The sequence below is a fragment of the Oncorhynchus clarkii genome, chromosome 24, assembly GCF_045791955.1.
Source record: "Oncorhynchus clarkii lewisi isolate Uvic-CL-2024 chromosome 24, UVic_Ocla_1.0, whole genome shotgun sequence".
NCBI classification, from domain to species: Eukaryota; Metazoa; Chordata; class Actinopteri; order Salmoniformes; family Salmonidae; genus Oncorhynchus; species Oncorhynchus clarkii.
In genome coordinates, this window is record NC_092170.1 from 20401748 (window position 1) to 20424132 (window position 22385).

Sequence of the window (22385 nt, forward strand, 5' to 3'; positions counted from 1 at the left end):
ATGCTGGTTAAGTGTGCCTTGAATTCTAAATAAATCATGACAGTGTCACCCCCACACTATCACACCTCCTCCTCCATGCTTCATGGTGGGAACCACACATGCAGAGATCATCCGCTTACTTACTCAGCATCTCACAAAGACATGGCGGTTGCAACCAAAAATCTCAAATTTGGACTCATCAGACCAAATGACAGATTTCCACCAGTCTAATGTCCATTGCTCGTGTTTCTTGGGCCCAAGCAAGTCTCTTATTCTTATTGGTGTGCTTTAGTAGTGTTTTTTTTGCAGCAATTTGACCATGAAGGCCTGATTCAAGCAGTCTCCTCTGAACAGTTGATGTTGAGATGTGTGTGTTACCTGAACTCTGTGAATTTATTTGGGCTGCATTCTGAGGTGCAGTTAACTCTAATTAACTTATCCTCTGCAACAGAGGTAAGTCTCTGTCTTTCCTGTGGTGGGCCTCATGAGAGCCAATTTCATCATAGTGCTTGATGGTTTTTGCGACTGCACTTGAAGAAACTTTAAAAGTGCTTTACATTTTCCGGGTTGACTGACCTTCATGTCTTAAAGTAATGATGGACTGCCGTTTCTCTTTGCATATTTGAGCTTGCCATAATATGGACTTGGTCTTTTACCAAATAGGGCTATCTTCTGTATACCACACCTGCCTTGTCACAACTGATAAAACACATTAAGAAGGAAAGAAGTTCAACAAATTAACTTTTAACCTGTTATGGCTGCAATCCAGATATCGGGATCAATATGACAACTACCAGTGAAAATAGAGGGCGCCAAATTCATACCACAGAAATCTCATATTTACAATTCCTCAAACATACATGTGTCTTATATAATTTTAAAGCTATTCTCGTTGTAAATCCCACCAAAGATTTCAAATAGGCTTTTCAGCAAAAGCACTACAAACGATTATGTTAGGTCTCCACCAAACCACAATAAGCACAGCCATTTTCCAGCAAAATATAGCATTCACAAAAAGCATAAATAAAGATAAAATTAATCACTAACCTTGAATTATCTTCATCAGATGACACTCATATGACTTCATGTTACACAATACATGCATGTTTTGTTTGATAAAGTGCATATTTATATAAAAAAATCAGAGTTTACATTGGCGCGTTAGATTCACGAGTTCAAAAAACATCAAGTGATTTTGCATAGCCACATCGTTTCAACAGAAATAGTCATCATAAATGTAGATGATAATACAAGTTATACACATGGAATTATAGATATACATCTCTTCAATGCAATCGCTGTGTCAGATTTCAAAAAAGGTTTACGGAAAAAGCAACCCATGCAATAATCTGAGACGGCGCTCAGAACAGTAGCCAAATTAGCCTCCAAAGTCACAAAGTGCGTCCACTATAACGTGACGAAATGTCCAAAAGTTCTGTAACAGTCAGTAGAAACATGTCAAACGATGTACTGAATCAATCTTTAGAATGTTGTTTAAATATATCTTGAATAACGTTCCAACCGGAGAATTAGAATTACTTCAGATGAGCGTTGGAAAGCAAGTCCTTCCCCTGTGAACACGCCTGGTGAAAGCATGGTCCACACATGGCTGTGGTGACTATTTCCTGTGTCAATCGACCCCCCTTCACATTAGTCATCAGACAAAGTTCTATTGACTGCTGACATCTAGTGGAAGGCGTAGGAAGTGAAAACTCATCCATATCTCGCTGTAATTTCAATGAGACCTTGGTTGAAAATCTGCCACCTCCAGAAACCACCTGCCTGCTATATGAGTTCTGTTATACTCACAGACATAATTCAAACAGTTTTAGAAACTTCAGAGTGTTTTCTATCCAATACTAATAATAATATTGAAATATTAGCAACTATGACTGGGGAGCAGGCCGTTTGATATGGGCACCTTTCATCCAAGCTACTCAATACTGCCCCTGCAGGCATAAAAAGTTAACATGGCACACCTGTTAATTTAAACACATTCCAGGTGACTACCTCGTGAAGCTGGTTTAGAGAATGCCAGGAGTGTGCAAAGCTGTCATCAAGACAACGGGTGGCTACTTTGAAGAATCTAAAATATATTTTGATTTAACACTTTTTTGGTTACTACATGATTCCTTATGTGTATATCTAGTTTTGATGTCTTCGCTATTCTACAATGTCCAAACTAGTAAAATTAAAGAAAAACCCTTTAATGAGTAGGTGTCCAAACTTTTGACTGGTACTGTAAGTATTCCGACTCTTTGCTACGAGACTCAACTCGCCCGGCCAAACTGAACAATCGGGGGTGAAGGGCCTTGGTCAGAGGGGATGATGATCACTCTGACAGAGCTCTATAGTTCCTCTGGAGATTGGAGAACCTTCCAGAAGGACAACCATCTCTGCAGCACTCCACAAATCAGGCCTTTGCCAGACAGAAGCAACTCCTAGCCATTTAAAGGACTCTGACCATGAGAAACAAGATTATCTTGTCTGATGAAACCAAGATTGAACTATTTAGCCTAAATTCCAAGTCTGGAGGAAAGCTGGCACCATCCCTATGGTGAAGCATGGTGGTGGCAGCATCATGCTGTGGGGATGTTTTTCAGCGCCCGGGACTGGGAGACTCAAAACTAAAATAAGCTATAATTTTATTTGTCACGTGCCGAATACAACTGGTGTAGTAGACCTTACTGTGAAAAGCTTACTTACAAGCCCTTAACCAACAATGCAGTTTTAAGATAAATAAGTGTTCAAGTATTTACAAAAATAAACTGAAGTAAAAATAATTTAAATGATAATTAAGTAGAAAAATAACAAATAATTAAGGTGCAATAATATAATAATATAACAGTAGCGAGGCTATATACAGGGGGTACCGGTACAGAGTCAATGGGTGGGGGCACAGGTTATTCGAGGTAATTGAGTTAATATGTACATGTAGGTAGAGGTACAGGGACTATGCATGGATAATAAACAGAGTAGCAGCAGCGTAAAATGGTGGTGGGGGGATGCATGTGGTAGCAGACAGAACAGTCTATGACTAGGGTGTCTGGAGTCTTTGGCAATTTTTAGGGCCTTCCTATGACACCGCCTGGTATAGAGGTCATGGATGGCAGGAAGCTTGGCCCCGGTGATGATCTTGGCCATACGCGCTACCCTCTGTAGTGACTTGCGGTCGGAGGACGAGCAGTTGCCATACCAGGCGGGGATGCAACCAGTGGGTGGTCTCGATGGTGCAGCTGTAGAGCTTTCTGAGTATCTGAGGACCCATGCCAAATCTTTTCAGTCTCCTGAGTAGGTTTTGTCGTGCCCTCTTCACGACTGTCTTGGTGTGCTTGGACCATGAGAGTTTGTTGGTGATGTGGACACCAAGGATCTTGAAGCTCTCAACCTGCCTTGTAACAGCCCCGTCGATGAGAATGGGGGTGTGCTTGGCCCTCCTTTTCCTGTAGTCCACATCATCTCCTTTGTCTTGATCCTGTTGAGGGAGAGGTTGTTGTCCAGGCACCACTGTTTCATTGTTGTTGGTGATCAGGCCTACCACTGTTGTGTCGTTGACTAGTCAGGATCGAGGGAAAGATTAACGGAGCAAAGTACAGAGAGAGACTTTATAAAAACCTGCCCCAGAGAGCTCAGGATGTCAGACTGGGGCGACAACCCTAAGCACACAGCCAATACAACGCAGGAGTGGCTTTGGGACAAGTCTCTGAATGTCCTTGAGTGGCCCAGCCAGAGCCCAGACTTGAATCCAATCTAACATCTCTGGAGAGACCTTAAAATAGCTGTGCAGCGACGCTCCCCATCCAACCTGACAGAGCTTGAGAGTATCTGCAGAGCAGAATGGGAGAAACTCCCCAAATACAGGTGTTCTAAGCTTGTAGTGTCATAACCAAGAAGGCAGAAGGTTGTTATCGCTGCCAAAGGTGCTTCAACAAAGTACTGAGTAAAGGGTCTGAATACCTATGTAAATGTGATATTTCAGTTTGTTATTTTTAATACATTTGCAAAAATGTCTAAAAACCTGTTTTTGCTTTGTAAATATGGGGTATTGTGTGTCGGTTGATGAAGAAAAAAACATTTCATTAATTTTAGAATAAGGCTTTAACAAAATGTGGAAAGAAATCAAGGGGTCGGAATACTTTCTGAATGGACTGTATACAGGATTAATGTGACGTGGTTCACCTTGTAGGAGGTTGTCATTATGGTGTCATTGCCACTCAGCTGTATTGGTGGGAAACTATTTATATGAGATTGTGTTTGCTGTATGCACTACTGCCCTCCTCTCGGTCTCTAATAAAGAAGAAGATCATCTCAAGATGTGCTGAGCTGAGCTCTCCTGGTAGAGAGAGAAAGATTTGTTTCTCTAAAATGCCTCTTTTTCTCTCATATAACTGCCTTAATACTTGATGGATTTTCATGATTGGATTTTCTCTTCTTGCGCTTCTATCCTCGAGGTAGATACCAGTTGTGAACAATACACACTAATGTGCATGTTTTGTGTGTTTGTGTATGATTGCAAATGCCTGTGCTTTTGTGTGTATGTCTGTGCACTCGTGTGCTGTGTGTATGTGTGTGTTTAGGTACGACCCGTACAGTAAGATATTCTCCAGGGAGTACTATGACCATGAAGCCATGCGGTCCATCCGGCTCCAGGCCATCGACAAGGCTCGCTCTGCCCAGAGATGGGGCCTGATCCTGGGCACGCTGGGCCGGCAGGGCAACCCTAAGGTCATGGAGGTATGAGCCTGTATCCCGGAGATCTCAAACTTATCCTGATTCTACCCCTCCCTCACACCCTGAGACCTTCACTTATGCAATAATGTGTAATACAATTTGTGGGGCACAGCTTCTCTTAGTTACTCAGACAAGCAGCTAAATGCACCTGTGGAGACTATAGTGTAAAGCCAAACCTCTCCCCTCCAACAGTTGGCATTTGGATGTTCTGTGCGAGTGTGCCTGGGGTTCTTAATCGGTCCTACATGGGGGGGTTATTGGATCCCATTCTAGCCTGCTCTCAAGCCCTCTTCTTCCCTCCTCCTTCCTCCTCTCAGCACTCTTCTCTTTGTTCTCTCCTCCGTTTGATCTGCCCGCTTCTTGTTTTCCTCTCATGCGTTGTGTTTGACTTTGTTTGGGATTCTTCCTCCACGTCCTCGCCTCATCCCTTTCTCTAATTGGTATGCTGGAAGGAAGAGACAGAGAGGGGGGGTGAGACTTAGAGAATCATAGCGTTCTCTGGCATCTCTCCTCTCCTCTTGCTGTCAGATTATATTTTAAAATCAAACCTTTCCCCCACAATTTTCAAACCTGTATGAAAACCTCTCCTCTTATCCACATACAGTAATCTATTACCACAGAGAGTCAAGACACACACACAGGGCATTAAAAGGTGAGTGGATGTTTTTCCCCTCAGAACGTCGACTTCAAAAAGATCCCCTAATGGTTAGTATAGAGAGAGGTAAACCTCTGCAGCCAGCCACACTGTGATTCTCTGTTCCCTAGTGGGTTAGTTCTCACCCTTTACTATGACAGCCTGGGTTGTTATCTAAGATTATCCAGTCCTGTCCAGACAAAGGCCTATCTTAGATAACAACCCAGGCTGTCATAGTAAAGGGTGAGAACTAACCCACTAGGGAACAGAGAATCACAGTGTGGCTGGCTGCAGAGGTTTACCTCTCTCTATACTAACCATTAGGGGATCTTTTTGAAGTCGACGTTCTGAGGGGAAAAACATCCACTCACCTTTTAATGCCCTGTGTGTGTGTCTTGACTCTCTGTGGTAACACTCTTGGTCCAGCGGGCCCTCTTCAAAGACGTTCACCAACGCAGAAGGAAGTTCAGTCCCAGAACTGGCTCATCACTTTTATCTAGTGATGTTATTGGATGGTGATGTGTTTTATCTAGTGATGTTATTGGGTGGTGATGTGTTTTATCTAGTGATGTTATTGGGTGGTGATGTGTTTTATCTAGTGATGTTATTGGGTGGTGATGTGTTTTATCTAGTGATGTTATTGGGTGGTGATGTGTTTTATCTAGTGATGTTATTGGGTGGTGATGTGTTTTATCTAGTGATGTTATTGGGTGGTGATGTGTTTTATCTAGTGATGTTATTGGGTGGTGATGTGTTTTATCTAGTGATGTTATTGGGTGGTGATGTGTTTTATCTAGTGATGTTATTGGGTGGTGATGTGTTTTATCTAGTGATGTTATTGGGTGGTGATGTGTTTTATCTAGTGATGTTATTGGGTGGTGATGTGTTTTATCTAGTGATGTTATTGGGTGGTGATGTGTTTTATCTAGTGATGTTATTGGGTGGTGATGTGTTTTATCTAGTGATGTTATTGGGTGGTGATGTGTTTTATCTTGTGATGTTATTGGGTGGTGATGTGTTTTATCTAGTGATGTTATTGGGTGGTGATGTGTTTTATCTAGTGATGTTATTGGGTGGTGATGTGTTTTATCTAGTGATGTTATTGGGTGGTGATGTGTTTTATCTAGTGATGTTATTGGGTGGTGATGTGTTTTATCTAGTGATGTTATTGGGTGGTGATGTGTTTTATCTAGTGATGTTATTGGGTGGTGATGTGTTTTATCTAGTGATGTTATTGGGTGGTGATGTGTTTTATCTAGTGATGTTATTGGGTGGTGATGTGTTTTATCTAGTGATGTTATTGGGTGGTGATGTGTTTTATCTAGTGATGTTATTGGGTGGTGATGTGTTTTATCTAGTGATGTTATTGGGTGGTGAAGTGTTTTATCTAGTGATGTTATTGGGTGGTGATGTGTTTTATCTAGTGATGTTATTGGGTGGTTTTCTCCAGTGTTGCTGGGCTCCATCATTGAGAGCCAGTTGGGTTAATTAGCCATATTCTAATTATTAGCTGTTTAACTAACTAAGAAACACTAGACTTTGGAGCTCTAAAGGACCTGTGAAGGACCCTCCACTGGAACAGCAGAACATCTATTGAATGGGAGTAGTGGGGGTGTGTGTCGTTGTGTGTCTGTGTTTGTAGTAGTATAGGCAGGCAACACAGCCTGGTCCCTTGTGAGTCCAAGACCTGCACAAACACATACTTGTTCTTCGTGTGGACTCGGCACAAAGCTAATGTGACCATCCTCTCCCTCTCTATGTCCTCCTACTCTCATTACTCTTTGTATTCTCTCTCTCTCTCTCTCTCTCTCTCTCTCTCTCTCTCTCTCTCTCTCTCTCTCTCTCTCTCTCTCACACACTTTCTCTCTCCATTATAGCACCTGGAATCCAAGCTTGAGTCTCTTGGCAAGTCCTTCACTCGAGTGCTGCTGTCTGAGATTTTCCCCAGCAAGCTGGACCTGATGGCAGAAGTGGATGCGTGAGTCTACAGCACACCCACACACACACACGCTCACACACACACAAACACACACACACAGGGAAAGGCTCTCTGTTATCCAGCTCTGTTATCCAGCGAGGCACAGTCATAAATGTCTTTAATAGAAAACTCCAAAAGCTTCTTAAGTGAAATGTCAACCGCTCGTGCTTCAAGCTCCAGTTGCTTTGTTTTCTATGACTGTCTGACAGAAAGAAGGAAAGGAGGAGTGTGTATTTGTATATTTGAGACACAAATACACACATTCTCCACAGTCCACACACTCAACAGATTGGCCTCTCACTGTGGAGTACTGCGATGTGTGAGGGAGGAGTGGGTGAAGGAGGGACAGAAGGTCTGAAAGAGAGAGATCGGGGGACGCAGAGGTAGTTGAGGAGGTTGTGTTGAAACGGGAGAGAGCATGATAAAATGAGGAGGTTGTGTTGAAACGGGAGAGAGCATGATAAAATGAGGAGGTTGTGTTGAAACGGGAGAGAGCATGATAAAATGAGTAGGTTGTGTTGAAACGGGAGATTGCATGATAAAATGAGGAGGTTGTGTTGAAACGGGAGAGAGCATGATAAAATGAGGAGGATGTGTTGAAACGGGAGAGAGCATGATAAAATGAGGAGGTTGTGTTGAAACGGGAGAGAGCATGATAAAATGAGGAGGTTGTGTTGAAACGGGAGAGAGCATGATAAAATGAGGAGGTTGTGTTGAAACGGGAGAGAGCATGATAAAATGAGGAGGTTGTGTTGAAACGGGAGAGAGCATGATAAAATGAGGAGGTTGTGTTGAAACGGGAGAGCGCATGATAAAATGAGGAGGTTGTGTTGAAACGGGAGAGAGCATGATAAAATGAGGAGGTTGTGTTGAAACGGGAGAGAGCATGATAAAATGAGGAGGTTGTGTTGAAACGGGAGAGAGCATGATAAAATGAGGAGGTTGTGTTGAAACGGGAGAGAGCATGATAAAATGAGGAGGTTGTTGCTCTTGTTTTTTTGGCTCTGATCTGATCTCACCACTCTCCAAGGCAGTTACACACAACAGTGAATTCATAAGCCCGGCACGACTCAAACCGGCAAAATATTCACACCCCTCACCCGAGGCGATTCACAGGCACCTGTTTAGACAGATCAGTGGCCGCAGATTAAGTACTCAGGGAGGGAAGGAAAATAAGTGCTTTTGAATTGCAGAGAGCTGGCAGAGTGGGGTCGCTCAGTCAGTCGTTAGTAGAGTGGTGTGACAAGGCTGGCGTCATGGCTCTGAAACACGTCACAGGACAGACACAAAGTTCATGATATCACAGGGTTGATGTAGCAGGGATGACTCAAAAGGGCTCGCAGTCAGTACATAGTCATAATCCCTTTCGTTTCAGCCATATGTCTCCAAAGGAGGGACTGGCATCGCAGTGATGACGTGATAGGAATTCTGTTACAGTGATGGCGTGATAGGAATTCTGTTACAGTGAAGACGTGATAGGAATTATGTTACAGGGAAGGTGTGATAGGAATTCTGTTACAGGGATGACGTGATAGGAATTCTGTTACAATGAAGACGTGATAGGAATTCTGTTACAGGGAAGGCGTGATAGGAATTCTGTTACAGTGATGGCGTGATAGGAATTATGTTACAGTGATGACGTGATAGGAATTCTGTTACAGTGATGACTTGATAGGAATTCTGTTACAGTGAAGACATTATAGGAATTCTGTTACAGTGATGATGTGATAGGAATTCTGTTACAGTGATGGCGTGATAGGAATTCTGTTACAGGGATGACGTGATAGGAATTCTGTTACAGTGATGACGTGATAGGAATTCTGTTACAGGGATGACGTGATAGGAATTCTGTTACAGGGATGACGTGATAGGAATTATGTTACAGGGATGACGTGATAGGAATTCTGTTACAATGAAGGCGTGAAATGAATTCTGTTACAGTGCTGACGTGATAGGAATTCTGTTACAGGGAAGGCGTGATAGGAATTCTGTTACAGTGATGACGTGATAGGAATTCTGTTACAGGGATGACGTGATAGGAATTCTGTTACAGTGATGACGTGATAGGAATTCTGTTACAGTGATGACGTGATAGGAATTCTGTTACAGTGATGGCGTGATAGGAATTCTGTTACAGTGATGCCGTGATAGGAATTCTGTTACAGTGATGACGTGATAGGAATTCTGTTACAGTGATGACGTGATAGGAATTCTGTTACAGTGAAGACGTGATAGGAATTCTGTTACAGGGAAGGCGTGATAGGAATGCTGTTACAGGGAAGGCGTGATAGGAATTCTGTTACAGTGATGACGTGATAGGAATTCTGTTACAGGGAAGGCGTGATAGGAATTCTGTTACAGTGATGACGTGATAGGAATTCTGTTACAGTGAAGACGTGATAGGAATTCTGTTACAGGGAAGGCGTGATAGGAATTCTGTTACAGTGATGACGTGATAGGAATGACGTGACGGCTGACATTACAGGGCTTATCTCAGTGCTACACGGCTCTCAGCAGTACCCCAGGTAATGAGACTGGTCCTGAGGTGGCTCTGCAGAGGTGTTAGAGGGCCTGATCAGAAATACCCATTTCAGACAGAAGATGTGGTATAATACATGTACAGAATAAATATAAGGCTATGTTTATATGACCCCCTTTCAAACAACCCCTTATTCACCACTTTCTTGCAAATATACCCCTTTCATACAACTGGCAAATTGGGAGGGGCGTGTTCATAACCTAGAGGCTGTTTACATTGCAAATTAGAGAGGTGTTAAACAATGGGATGTGTTAGGAGGAGTCTACACAGACCGGACACCTGTGTTTTGATTATAGGGTCTGTGAAAATGCAGGAATCATGACTAAGTCTTTAGGTGGCAGGTTAAAAGAAGCAGGCGTGGCACATTAGTGGGGTCTTTGTCTGTGTATGAAAGGGCTAGAAGTGACTAGGGGGGTGTTAGTTAGGTGTATGAGATTTGACTTTTTTCGGGAGGCAATCTGAAATGCTCAGCAAGATGAGTGAGATTGGCCCACAGCAGGAGATGACGAGCCTAGACAGATACTTTAACCACTAGACTAACTAATTCAGTGTTGGCTGTGATTCTCTGAACTTTCCTCTATTTAGCCTACCAGTCTTTGGAATTAGTTTTGCTGGAGAGTTTCTACCTCCATTGATTCCTGAGTCAGACAAAAACACAAACACCCTGAAGGAGACAGAAATAGGAAGTTTTGAAAGGAAGTTTGGTTTGTGTTCTGATCCCACATTGGGGACAGTGCTTACCTGTGGGCACAGAATCAAAGGCAGCACAGTCTGGCTGCGGAGAGGAGTGCAGAAAGAGAAGGGAGGGAGAGAGGGAAGGTGTACTAGCCCACACAGTGCAGCAGAGAGGGCCCACCCCAGCCTTTCTCTCCCATTAGTGACACACCACACACACTTCGAGAAGTGAAACCATTAGCAAACACTTTAAAGTGTGTAATTAGACTGTCCCCAGGCTGGTTTAGAACCGTCGTGTAGATATATGGCACACACACACACACACACACACACACACACACACACACACACTTATATCAACTGGATCGTAAATACCTCGCAATGTCTAATGCCAATTTACCGCAAATCATCTGCATTTCCTTTTCATCCATATGCCAATCAACATTCCTGATTTAATATTTTTTATTTTATTCAAGTGAATCACTCTAGTCCATTGTCCTGAGATATCGAGAGAAGAGGATAATTGTTTTTGCTTGTCTTGGTTCAGGCTGCTAGAATAATTGAAAGGCAGCAGCCTTATAGGTGGAGGGAGGTCTGCGTAAGGGTGCATCACAAATTTCACCCTATTCCCTATATTGTGCACTACTTTTGACCAGAGCCGTTTGCTGCAGAGGTAATAGGGTGTCATTTGGGATGCATGCTAACTTTTACTGGGGCTAATGGAGCAGAGAAGCTAATGTAGCAGGGTGTGGACAGTGCCTTAGTTCACACTGGGAACACTGGGGAACCCTTCGGGTCCTGTGGTCACCTCAACCCTGCTCGTCCCTGACTGCCTCCCAAATGGCTCCCTGTTTGGTGCACTACTTTTGACCAAGGCCTCTAGGGCACTATATAGGGAAAAGGTGCCATTTGGGATGCAAGCTCTGTGTGGTACCCCCCTTCCCTCTAATTATGTCTGCTTATCAGGCTATCCTCTCTCTACCTCAGCTTACTGCAGGGTCCCCCATTCGCAGAGAGTCATCAGAATTCTATTCACTTACTGATGGTCTTCTTCACAGGGCATCACTTGAGGCATCAGCATGGCACCCTGCTCTCCGTCCTGTTCCCCTACACCCAGAGGGCTGCTAGGAAATGGACAGGGGAAATGGGGACACATTCAGAGGCAGCGGCTGTAGTAGATAGACGGTGGTGCTGACAGAGGGCTGCCTCGCTTCTAGTTCTTAGGAAAATCTGCAGTATTTTGTTTTATTATGTATTATTTCTTACATTGTTAGCCCAGAAAATCTTAAGTGTTATTACATACAGCCGGGAAAAACTATTAGATATCAGAGTGGCATCAACTTACCAGCGCTACACTACTGACTCAAAACAATGCCGCCGGAGAAGATGTAGACGGAACGGTCTTCTGGTCAGACTACGGAGGCACGCACACCACCCACCGCTTCCGAGTATATTACTCGCTAATGTCCAGTCTCTAGATAACAAGCTAGATGAAATTAGGGCAAGAGTTGCTTTCCAGAGAGACATCAGGGATTGTAACATACTTTGTTTCATGGAAACATGGCTCTCAAAGTCAATACAGCCACCTGGATTCTTTGTACGTCGCGCCAACAGAAATAAATATATTTCCGGGAAGAAGAAGGGCGGGGGTGTATGTTTCATGATTAAAGACTCATGGTGTAATTGTAACAACATACAGGAACTCAAGTCCTTTCGTTCACCTGACCTAGAATTCCTCACAATCAAATGCCGTCCATATTATCTCCCAAGATAATTATCCGCTGTTATTATCACAGCCGTGTATATGAAATGGTCCACCCACACAGACAGAGTGGTGATGAAGGCGCAACAGTGCCTTTTCAACCTCAGGAGGCTGAAGAAATTTGGCTTGTCACCTAAAACCCTCACAAACCTTTACAGATGCACAATTGAGAACATCCTGTCGGGCTGTATCACCGCCTGGTACGGCAACTGCTCCGCCCACAAACGCAAGGCTCTCCAGAGGGTGGTGCGGTCTGCACACCGCATCACCGGGGGAAAACTACCTGCCCTTCAGGACAACTACAGCACCCGATGTCACAGGAAGGCCAAAAAGATTATCAAGACAACAACCACCCGAGCCACTGCCTGACAACCCACTACCATACAGAAGGAGAGGTCAGTACAGGTGCATCAAAGCTGGGACCAAGAGACTGAAAAACAGTTTCTATCTCAAGGCCATCAGACTGTTAAACAGCCATCACTAACATTGAGTGGCTGCTGCCAACATACAGACTTGAAATCATTGGCCACTTTGATAAATTGATCACTGGTCACTTTAACAATGCCACTTTAATAATGTTTACATATCTTGCATTACTCATCTCATATGTATATACTGTGTTTTATACCTTCTATTGCATCTTGCCTATGCTGCTCTGTCATTGCTCATCCATATATTTATATGTATATATTCTTATTCCATTCCTTTACTTAGACTTGTGTGAATTAGGTAGTTGTTGAGGAATTGTTAGATCACATGTAAGATATTGCTACACTGTCAGAACTAGAAGCACAAGCATTTCGCTACACTCACAATAACATCTGCTAACCATGTGTATGTGACCAATAAAAATTGATTTGACTGTGACTGGAGTTAGCTTTACCTCCCTGTAGCAACCCCTCTGTTTCCCTCTTCTGTCTCTTTCCCCCTTTCTCTTCTTCTCCTCTCTCATTCTCTCACCCTCCCTCACTCTCTCAATTTAATCAATCTCTCTCTGTCTATGCTCCGTGGTGAGTGATCTGCGGTGCGCTAGGCAGATCTTAGCTCCGATATTGGCTGTAAATTGAATTGTGTGGCGTGCTGGGGACCTAGCCAGCGTGGCACAGCGCATGTTCCCAGGCCAATCTGTTAAGATACTGTTCCTAAAGAGGGAGGTAGGGATTGTCCAGTCTTTCTTCCCTCGTCTTCTATCCTTCGCTTCTCTCTCCTGCACTCCCATCCACTCATTGCTTGTCTTAAAGACATGCTCCGGTACTTTTGCTACTAAGAAAGTATGTTTTAAACCTCCTGCTTTAGGCTGGATGTGTGAATGTGTAGTTCATACATCCATATTCTATGAGCAGAATTACTGTCTTACCTCAGTTAGCCACGAAATCCCTAGTTTGAAAGCGACAGTTTTCTTAAAGCTGGGCCATTTTCCCTACATTTCCCCCCTAGCAATTCAGGTTCTAGCCAATGAGCTTCACCCCCCACATTTGAGTACACAGCTAGCAAGAGGCCTGCCCAGCGTTATCCAATGAGTTTGCAGGGCGGGTCCACTGGCTCGGTGGACACAGCAGAGAGAGGGGGAGGGAGAGAGAGCAGTGACATGGTCACATATCTGCACACGTGCCATTTTCAGGGACCACTTTTGGCTTGTGAGCGCTACTTTCAGAACTATTGGAAGAAGTATACAAAATACCAGAAAATCTCTTCAAGTATTCTGTGCAGATTTTGTGCTTTACTTAGCTAGTACTGGGTCACCCCTCTTTCCTGAGGCTACCAGTCATGTTTTAAAATAAACACACTCAGCTACACTATCCCCCATAATGAGTGGGGGATAGTACTCAGGCCGTTCAGTCTGATGCATTTGCTGTGTTTGCTTGGCTAAAGGGCCCCCTACATAGTGCACTATCTTTGACTAGGGCCAATAGGGTGCCATTTTGGACAGAGCCTAAGAGTCTGAAAATATCTAAAGGTCATATCAGAACTACAGTTCTGTTCCAATCAGAACTCGGCGTCAGCATCCCAACTTCCTCCTCTGAGACTAAAGGGGAAACATCTGACTCAGCTGCCTTCCAAATTAGGCTTGTGAATACTAATTTGTCAAGTTTTTGTGGAAATATTTTCCCCCTAAAAAGGTATTATGATTAAAAAATTAGAAAATGTAATGCGTTTTGCCTGAGGGGGTGGAATATTTGAGTTAATCGTGACAGAGACGAGGAGTGCAGTGAGGCCTCCAGTGGTTCAGGTGAAGCCCCAATCAATTGTACTGTTCAAGGAAGCGACTATGATATAAGACACAGTACAGTACTGCTACAAGGATACAAACTGAGTGGGAGAGCGAGAGAGGATGCAGAGATACATGTTAAACTTGTGAAAGTATCCCTGAAGATGAAGCACGATGCAGTGTTTTAGAGCTAGCTTCTTTCTCCCTCCACGACTTTCTGTACACCTGTGCACAGATTCTGAATCTATATATTTGTCTTGAAATCTACAGAGATATGTGCTCTCTCATTCCTCACCGTGTCCATGTGAATACAGCTGAATCCATAAATGTGTCTGGTGTATTACTGGTGGCTGTCTGTGTTTGGAGATAGACGGTACAGGGAGGGGCTGTCACCGTGGAGATGGAGCTGTGGATAGCATTGATTTGTGGAAGCTAACCCCTTTAACCCCACACTGCCTCTCCATCCTCCCATCATCCATTCTCCTCATCCTTCACTCTCACAATCACTAAGATAAACACATCTCACTGCCAACCCCCCGCCTTTCTCTCTATCTTTCTTAATGTCTCTCCCTCTCTAACACACTCCCGGCCCCCCTCCCCTCTGTCTGTCTTGCTATGTAGGCTAGCTCCGTGGAGACTGGGCTAGTGCAGCTTTTTTATTCAAGCTCACCTAACCTCTCCCTCTTCTTTATCTTACCTCTTATTCATCCTCCTCTCACACCTTCGCACCTCTCCCTGTTTCCCTGTTTGTTTTCCCCCTCTCCCCTCCTCTCTCCCCCTGTCTCCTCTCAGCATTCTTTATTTCTCTCCCTGGTATGATGAATGAATGTAGAGTGTGTTTTGTGTTCAGAGTGAATCAGGACAGATCCTCTAACATATGCAGGAGATCAGGTGGAGGCAGAGCTGCCTGCAGCCCAATGCAGCAGCACAGATTCACATCATGGACCTACCCACCCTGCTATCTGAGATGTGCACTGCCTCTTTAATGCAATCTCCCTCTTTCTCTGCTGTCTCTCTCTCCTTGCAGGTGGGTCCAGATCGCTTGCCCGCGTCTCTCCATTGATTGGGGCACAGCCTTCTCCAAACCCCTGCTGTCTCCCTATGAGGTAAACAGGCGTCTTACAACAGCTCGCCTCGATCCATACTGTCTGCTGCTGTCTTTCACTATCAAAGCACGACAAGAGCGTGCACGCATACACACACTTCTGATGACTTTTCTTCCTCAGAGCAGGCGGTGTTGTGTACCCTGTGGTAAATGTGGGAAAATGTCTAGTTCTGGTGTTAACATTGCAGGGGCTCATCAGTACTGCTTGTCTCTGAGCAGGCAGGTAACAGTCAGGCTGGTAGGGTTTATGAGACTGAGGACAGGGCTCAGGAGAGAGGCAGGCAGGCTGACTGGATGGGGCTAGGGGGAGAGGCAGGCTGGCTGGATGGGGCTGGGGAAAGAGGCAGGCAGGCTGGCTGGATGGGGCTGGGGAAAGAGGCAGGCAGGCTGGGAGAGGCAGACAGGCTAGATGGGGCTAGGGAGAAAGGCAGGTACTGTAGGCTAGATGGGGCTAGGAAGGGCGAGAGGCAGGCAGGTTTGATGGGGCTATGGAAGGGGAGAGGCAGGCTGGCTGGATGGGGGTGGGTAGAGAGGCAGGCTGGCTGGGGTTGGGGATAGAGGCAGGCGCGATGGAGCTGGGGATAGAGGTAGGCTGGATGGGGCAGGGGAGAGAGGCAGGCTGGCTTGATGGGGCTAGGGAGGTTGGAGAAGCAGGCTGGCTGGATGTGGCTGGGGAGAGAGGCAGGCAGGCTGGGGCTGGAGAGAGGCAGGCTGGCCGGATGGTTACTGGGGAGAGACAGGCTGGCTTGATGGGGCTGGGGAGAGACTGGGGCTGGGGAGAGAGGCAGGCAGGCTGGGGCTGGGGAGAGAGGCAGACTGGCTTGATGGGGCTGGGGAGAGAGGCAGGCTGGCTTGATGGGGCTGGGGAGAGAGGCAGGCAGGGGCTGGGGAGAGGCAGGCTGGCTTGATGGGGCTGGGGTAAGAGGCAGGCTGGGGCTGGGGAGAGAGGCAGGCAGGCTGGGGCTGGGGAGAGGCAGGCTGGCTTGATGGGGCTGGGGAGAGAGGCAGGCAGGCTGGGGATGGGCAGAGGCAGGCTGGCTTGATGGGGCTGGGGAGAGAGGCAGGCAGGCTGGGGATGGGCAGAGGCAGGCTGGCTTGATGGGGCTGGGGAGAGTGGCAGGCAAGGCAGGCTGGGACTGGGGAGAGGCAGGCTGGCTGGCTTGATGGGGCTGGGGAGAGAGACAGGCAGGCTGGGGCTGGGGAGAGAGGCAGGCAGGCTGGGGCTGTGGAGAGGAAGGCTGGCTGGCTTGATGGGGCTGGGGAGAAAGGCAGGCTGCCTGGATGGGGCTGAGGAGAGAGGCTGGCTGGCTGGATGGGGCTTGAGAGAGAGGCTGGCTGGATGGGGCTGGAGAGAGAGGCAGGCTGGCTGAATGGGGCTGGGGAGAGAGGCAGGCTGGCTGAATGGGGCTTGGGAGAGAGAGGCAGGCTGGATGGGGCTGGGGGGAGAGAGGCAGGCTGGCTGGATGGAGCTGGCGAGAGAGGCAGGCTGGCTGGATGGCGCTGGGGATAGAGGCAGGCAGGCTGGATGAGGCTGGCGAGAGAGGCAGGCTGGCTTGATGGGGCTGAGGAAAGGAAGGCTGGCTGGATGAGGCTGGCGAGAGAGGCAAGCTGGCTGGATGGGGCTGGGGAGAGAGGCAGCCTGAATGGGGCTAGGGAAAGAGGCAGGCTGCCTGAATGGGCCTGTGGGAGAGAGGCAGGCTGGATGGGGCTGGGGGGAGAGAGACAGGCTGGATGGGGCTGGGGGGAGAGAGGCAGGCTGGCTGGATGGGGTTTGGGGGAGAGAGGCAGGCTGGATGGGGCTGGGGAGAGGCTGGGGCTGGGGGGAGGCAGGCTGGCTTGAAGGGGCTGGGGAGAGAGGCAGGCAGGGGCTGGGGAGAGAGGCAGGCAGGCTGGGGCTGGGGAGAGGCAGGCTGGCTGGATGGGGAGAGGCAGGCTGGCTTGATGGGGCTGGGGAGAGAGGCAGGCAGGGGCTGGGGAGAGAGGCTGGGGCTGGGAAGAGGCAGGCTGGCTTGATGGGGCTGGGGAGAGGCAGGCTGGCTGGGGCTGGGTAGAGAGGCACACAGGCTTGATGTGGTTGGGGGAGGCAGGCTGGCTTGATGGGGCTGGAGAGAGAGGCTGGCTGGATGGGGCTGGGGGAGAGAGGCAGGCTGGCTGGTTGGGGCTGGCGAGAGAGGCAGGCTGGCTAGATGGGGTTTGGCGGAGAGAGGCAGGCTGGCTGGATTGGGCTGGGGACAGCGGCAGGCCGGCTGGGGCTGGGGAGAGAGGCAGGCTGGCTGAATGGGGCTGGGAAGAGAGGCAGGCTGAATGGGGCTGGGAGGAGAGGCAGGCTGGCTAGATGGGGCTGGGGGGAGAGGCAGGCTGGCTAGATGGGGCTGGGGGGAGAGGCAGGCTGGCTAGATGGGGCTGGGGGGAGAGGCAGGCTGGCTAGATGGGGCTGGGGGGAGAGGCAGGCTGGCTAGATGGGGCTGGGGGGAGAGAGGTGGGCTGGATGGGTCTGGGGAGAGAGGCGGGTATGGACAAAGCTCTTCATTAGGAGCCCCTATGTTCTGTCTTTCAGCTCTGTTGCTCTCAATTTGATTTAAATTTAAGGGGCTTATTGGCATGGGAAACATATTTTTACATTGCCAAAGCAAGTGAAATAGATAATAAAACAAAAGTGAAATAAACGATAAAAAATTTACGGTAAACATTAGTTCCAAAAGAATAAATACATTTCAAATGTCATATTATGTCTAAATACAGTGTTGTAATGATGTGCAAATAGTTAAAGTACAAAAGGGAAAATAAATAAACATAAATATTGGTTGTATTTACAATGGTGTTTTTTTCTTCAATGGTTGCACTTTTCTCTCTCTCTCTCTCTCTCTCTCTCTCTCTCTGACTGACTGGTGTTCTCTCACACCACAGCACAGCAGACCAGCTCCCCTCGCTGGGGGCCTCGCCACACTGCACCCCAGCTGCAGCTTGTTTTTCTAACTAGGAAGAGATGGATCTGATAAGCAAATGTTTGTTTTTGTACTCCTATGGAGGTAGTGCGTCCCTTAAGACAGGCTTTGGTTGCACAGTGATATCAAGCACAGGAGTATGAATATGAGGTGGGTTGCATTTTAGAGACACGAAGAGGTGTTAATGTAAGCACTATCAGTCATTACTGTTTAAAATGAGTCATACGCTTAAAATGTACAGTTTACATTGTGACTAAGACACTAATTGTCTTAGATATTAGGTTAGTTTCCTAATGGGAAAGGTGCCCGTCGTATGGGCATTAGCATCATCATGGTCTTATTTTAAGCTATGGTCCAAGGTCAGTACATTCCATATCTGTGATAATGCACGGTTTATGCTGCTGCTATGATATTGACTAATACTACAGACGCTGTGTGACTGTGATTCGCCCAGTAGTAATATCCCTCCATGACGTTAATTTGTGTTCAGAAGCCTTCTAGTAAGATGTTCACTGGCTTCCTTGACGGCCCTTTTCAGATACTATCAATACATATGAATTATTTGCGCTGTCTGCGTTTGTGTGTGTACGTTTGATAAGTTAATTCACCTCTTCTCTAATAGACTATCTGCGTCTGTTTTCCCTGCTTTCCTCTGTGGCGCATTAGGAACTGGGGAGATGAGGGAGATATGGGGGGATGAGGGAGGAGAGTGATATAGGGGGATGAGGGAGGAGAAGGAAGAGATAGATATGAGGAAGAGAGGTATGGGAAGGAGAGGGAAGTGAGATATTGGTGGATGAGGGAGGAGAGATGAGGGAGGAGAGGGAAGAGAGATATGGGAGGAGAGGGAGCAGTGGTTATTTTCAGAGCGTCTCATGTTATATTTATAGTCAATAAGACACACTTGCCTCCTGTCAGTGAAGGGATTAGCAGGAGCAGCTAGTTTACACAGGGAGAGGGAGAGGGAGGGAAGAGATAGATTGGAGCTGAAGAGAGTAGAGATGAGAGGAAAGGAAAGGGGGACAGAGATGAAAGAGAAATGAGTGATTGATAAGAATACATTACATTATTGACTAGAGCTGTGATGATACCAGTATTGCAATATTCTTTCCATGGAAAAAATGAAAACACGAAGCAGACAACACTTTGGTCCTTTAAAAACCAGCTGAATGTAAAATACTGTGTGATATAGCTTGGTAAATAAATACATGTGACTCTGGATGACAACAAAATGAAGTTTATTTCCAGCAATAGGGCTGTTTTCCTGAAAGTTAAATCCGGTTTGTGTTTTGTTTCCTTGCCACAATACTGGTATCGTCCAGGCTCTAGTATTGACATGGTTTAACATGATAACAAAGGGGAAATGATTGAAATTGTAGGCAGAACATGTACAATACAAGAGTTGTTTATCATTTACATAATTGTTTATCAAATTAAATCTCTCCATGACCCGTGTCTTTTTAATAGAGATAATTGGAAAATCTTCTGTATTATAAATTGAATTCTCTTTTTATCTCTATCTTAATGTTCACTAATGCCATTCATAGCCAGTATGAATCATTGGCTCAAAGTAATTCTCGCACATGGTAAAGCAGTGTGTTCGTTCCTCTCCAACACCTGTTTTGCTCTGCACTACAGAGTGTGTCCTAAATGGCACCCTATTCCTTATATAGTGCACTATAAAGGCTATTCCCTATATAATGCACTATAAAGGCTATTCCCTATATAGTGCACTATAAAGGGAATAGGGTGCCATTTAGGAAGCAGACAGTTAGGTAGGTAGAAATAAAGTGACACCCACTGAATATTTTGACACCTGTCTGGCATGTGTGAAGTCAGACATTGTCCCATGGTTCTCTGAATAAAGCTGTGTCCCATACAGTGCTCTTCTCCCTCACTGTTCCTTCTCGGCCAACACTAACACTTCTGCCCTTTCCATCAGCCCACTCCCTACCTCAATGACATACCAATGCCAGTCATTTGTGGAAATTAGTAGGAATTGAAATCATGAATTGAAAAGAACAACTACAGGCAGCTCAGTAATTAAATCGTATACATGTTCTCAATGGAAAATGACTGGAATGGAACTGGCCCCAAGCCTTGATTATGAACTTTGTACAGTGTGATGGGCTGTATGTTACAGTGTGATGGGCTGTATGATGGGCTGTATGGTACAGTGTGATGGGCTGTATGGTACAGAATGATGGGCTGTATGGTACAGTATGATGGGCTGTATGGTACAGTGTGATGGGCTGTATGGTACAGTATGATGGGCTGTATGGTACAGTGTGATGGGCTGTATGGTGGGCTGTATGGTACAGTATGATGGGCTGTATGGTACAGTGTGATGGGCTGTATGGTACAGTGTGATGGGCTGTATGGTACAGTGTGATGGGCTGTATGATGGGCTGTATGGTACAGTATGATGGGCTTTATGGTACAGTGTGATGGGCTGTATGGTACATTGTGATGGGCTGTATGGTACAGTGTGATGGGCTGTATGGTACAGTGTGATGGGCTGTGTGGTACAGTGTGATGGGCTGTATGGTACAGTGTGATGGGCTGTATGGTACAGTGTGATGGGTTGTATGGTACATTGTGATGGGCTGTATGGTATAGTGTGATGGGCTGTATGGTACAGTGTGATGGGTTATATGGTACAGTGTGATGGGCTGTATGTACAGTGTGATGGGCTATATGGTACAGTATGATGGGCTGTATGGTACAGTGTGATGGGCTATATGGTACAGTGTAATGGGCTGTATGGTACAGTGTGATGGGCTGTATCGTACAGTGTGAAGGGCTGTATGGTACAGTGTGATGGGCTGTACGTACAGTGTGATGGGCTGTACGTACAGTGTGATGGGCTGTATGGTACAGTGTGATGGGCTGTATGGTACAGTGTGATGGGCTGTATGGTACAGTGTGATGGGCTGTATGGTACAGTGTGATGGGCTGTATGGTACAGTGTGATGGGCTGTGTGGTACAGTGTGATGGGCTGTATGGTACAGTGTGATGGGCTGTATGGTACAGTGTGATGGGCTGTATGGTACAGTGTGATGGGCTGTATGGTACAGTGTGATGGGCTGTATGGTACAGTGTGATGGGTTGTATGGTACAGTGTGATGGGCTGTATGTACAGTGTGATGGGCTATATGGTACAGTATGATGGGCTGTATGGTACAGTGTAATGGGCTGTATGGTACAGTGTGATGGGCTGTATCGTACAGTGTGATGGGCTGTATGGTACAGTGTGATGGGCTGTATGTACAGTGTGATGGGCTGTATGTACAGTGTGATGGGCTGTATGGTACAGTGTGATGGGCTGTATGTACAGTGTGATGGACATATATGTACAGTATGATGGACATGTATGTACAGTATGATGGACATGTATGTACAGTATGATGGGCAGTATGATGGACATGTATGTACAGTATAATGACATGTATGTACAGTGTGATGGGCAGTATGATGGGCTGTGTATGTACAGTATGATGCCATGTGTATATATAGTATGATGGGCAGTATGATGGGCTGTATGTACAGTATGGTGGGAAGTATGGTGGGCAGTTTAATGGGCTGTATGATGGACTGTAGGGTACAGTATGATGGGCTGTATGATGGGCTGTATGTACAGTATGATGGGCTGTATGTACAGTCTGATGGGCTGTATGTTCAGCATGATGTACAGTATGATGGGCTGTGTGATGTACAGTACGATGGGCTGTATGTGCAGTATGTTCAGTATGATGGGCTGTATGATGGGCAGTATGATGGGATGTATGTACAGTTTGATGGGCTGTATGATGGGCTGTATCTACATT

At 46.1% G+C, this 22385-nt stretch overlaps 1 protein-coding gene across 3 annotated transcripts in view; it reads left to right on the plus strand.

Moving 5' to 3' along the window:
- The window catches only part of LOC139382859 (2-(3-amino-3-carboxypropyl)histidine synthase subunit 1-like), a 109330-nt gene that overhangs the window by 78956 nt on the left and 7989 nt on the right, over nt 1-22385 (plus strand). For all 3 annotated transcript variants that reach the window (XM_071127098.1, XM_071127099.1, XM_071127100.1), the window contains exons 8-10: nt 4557-4713; nt 7222-7322; nt 15535-15613. In XM_071127098.1, the coding sequence (XP_070983199.1) occupies nt 4557-4713; nt 7222-7322; nt 15535-15613 (337 nt within the window). The remainder of the gene's footprint in view (nt 1-4556; nt 4714-7221; nt 7323-15534; nt 15614-22385) is intronic.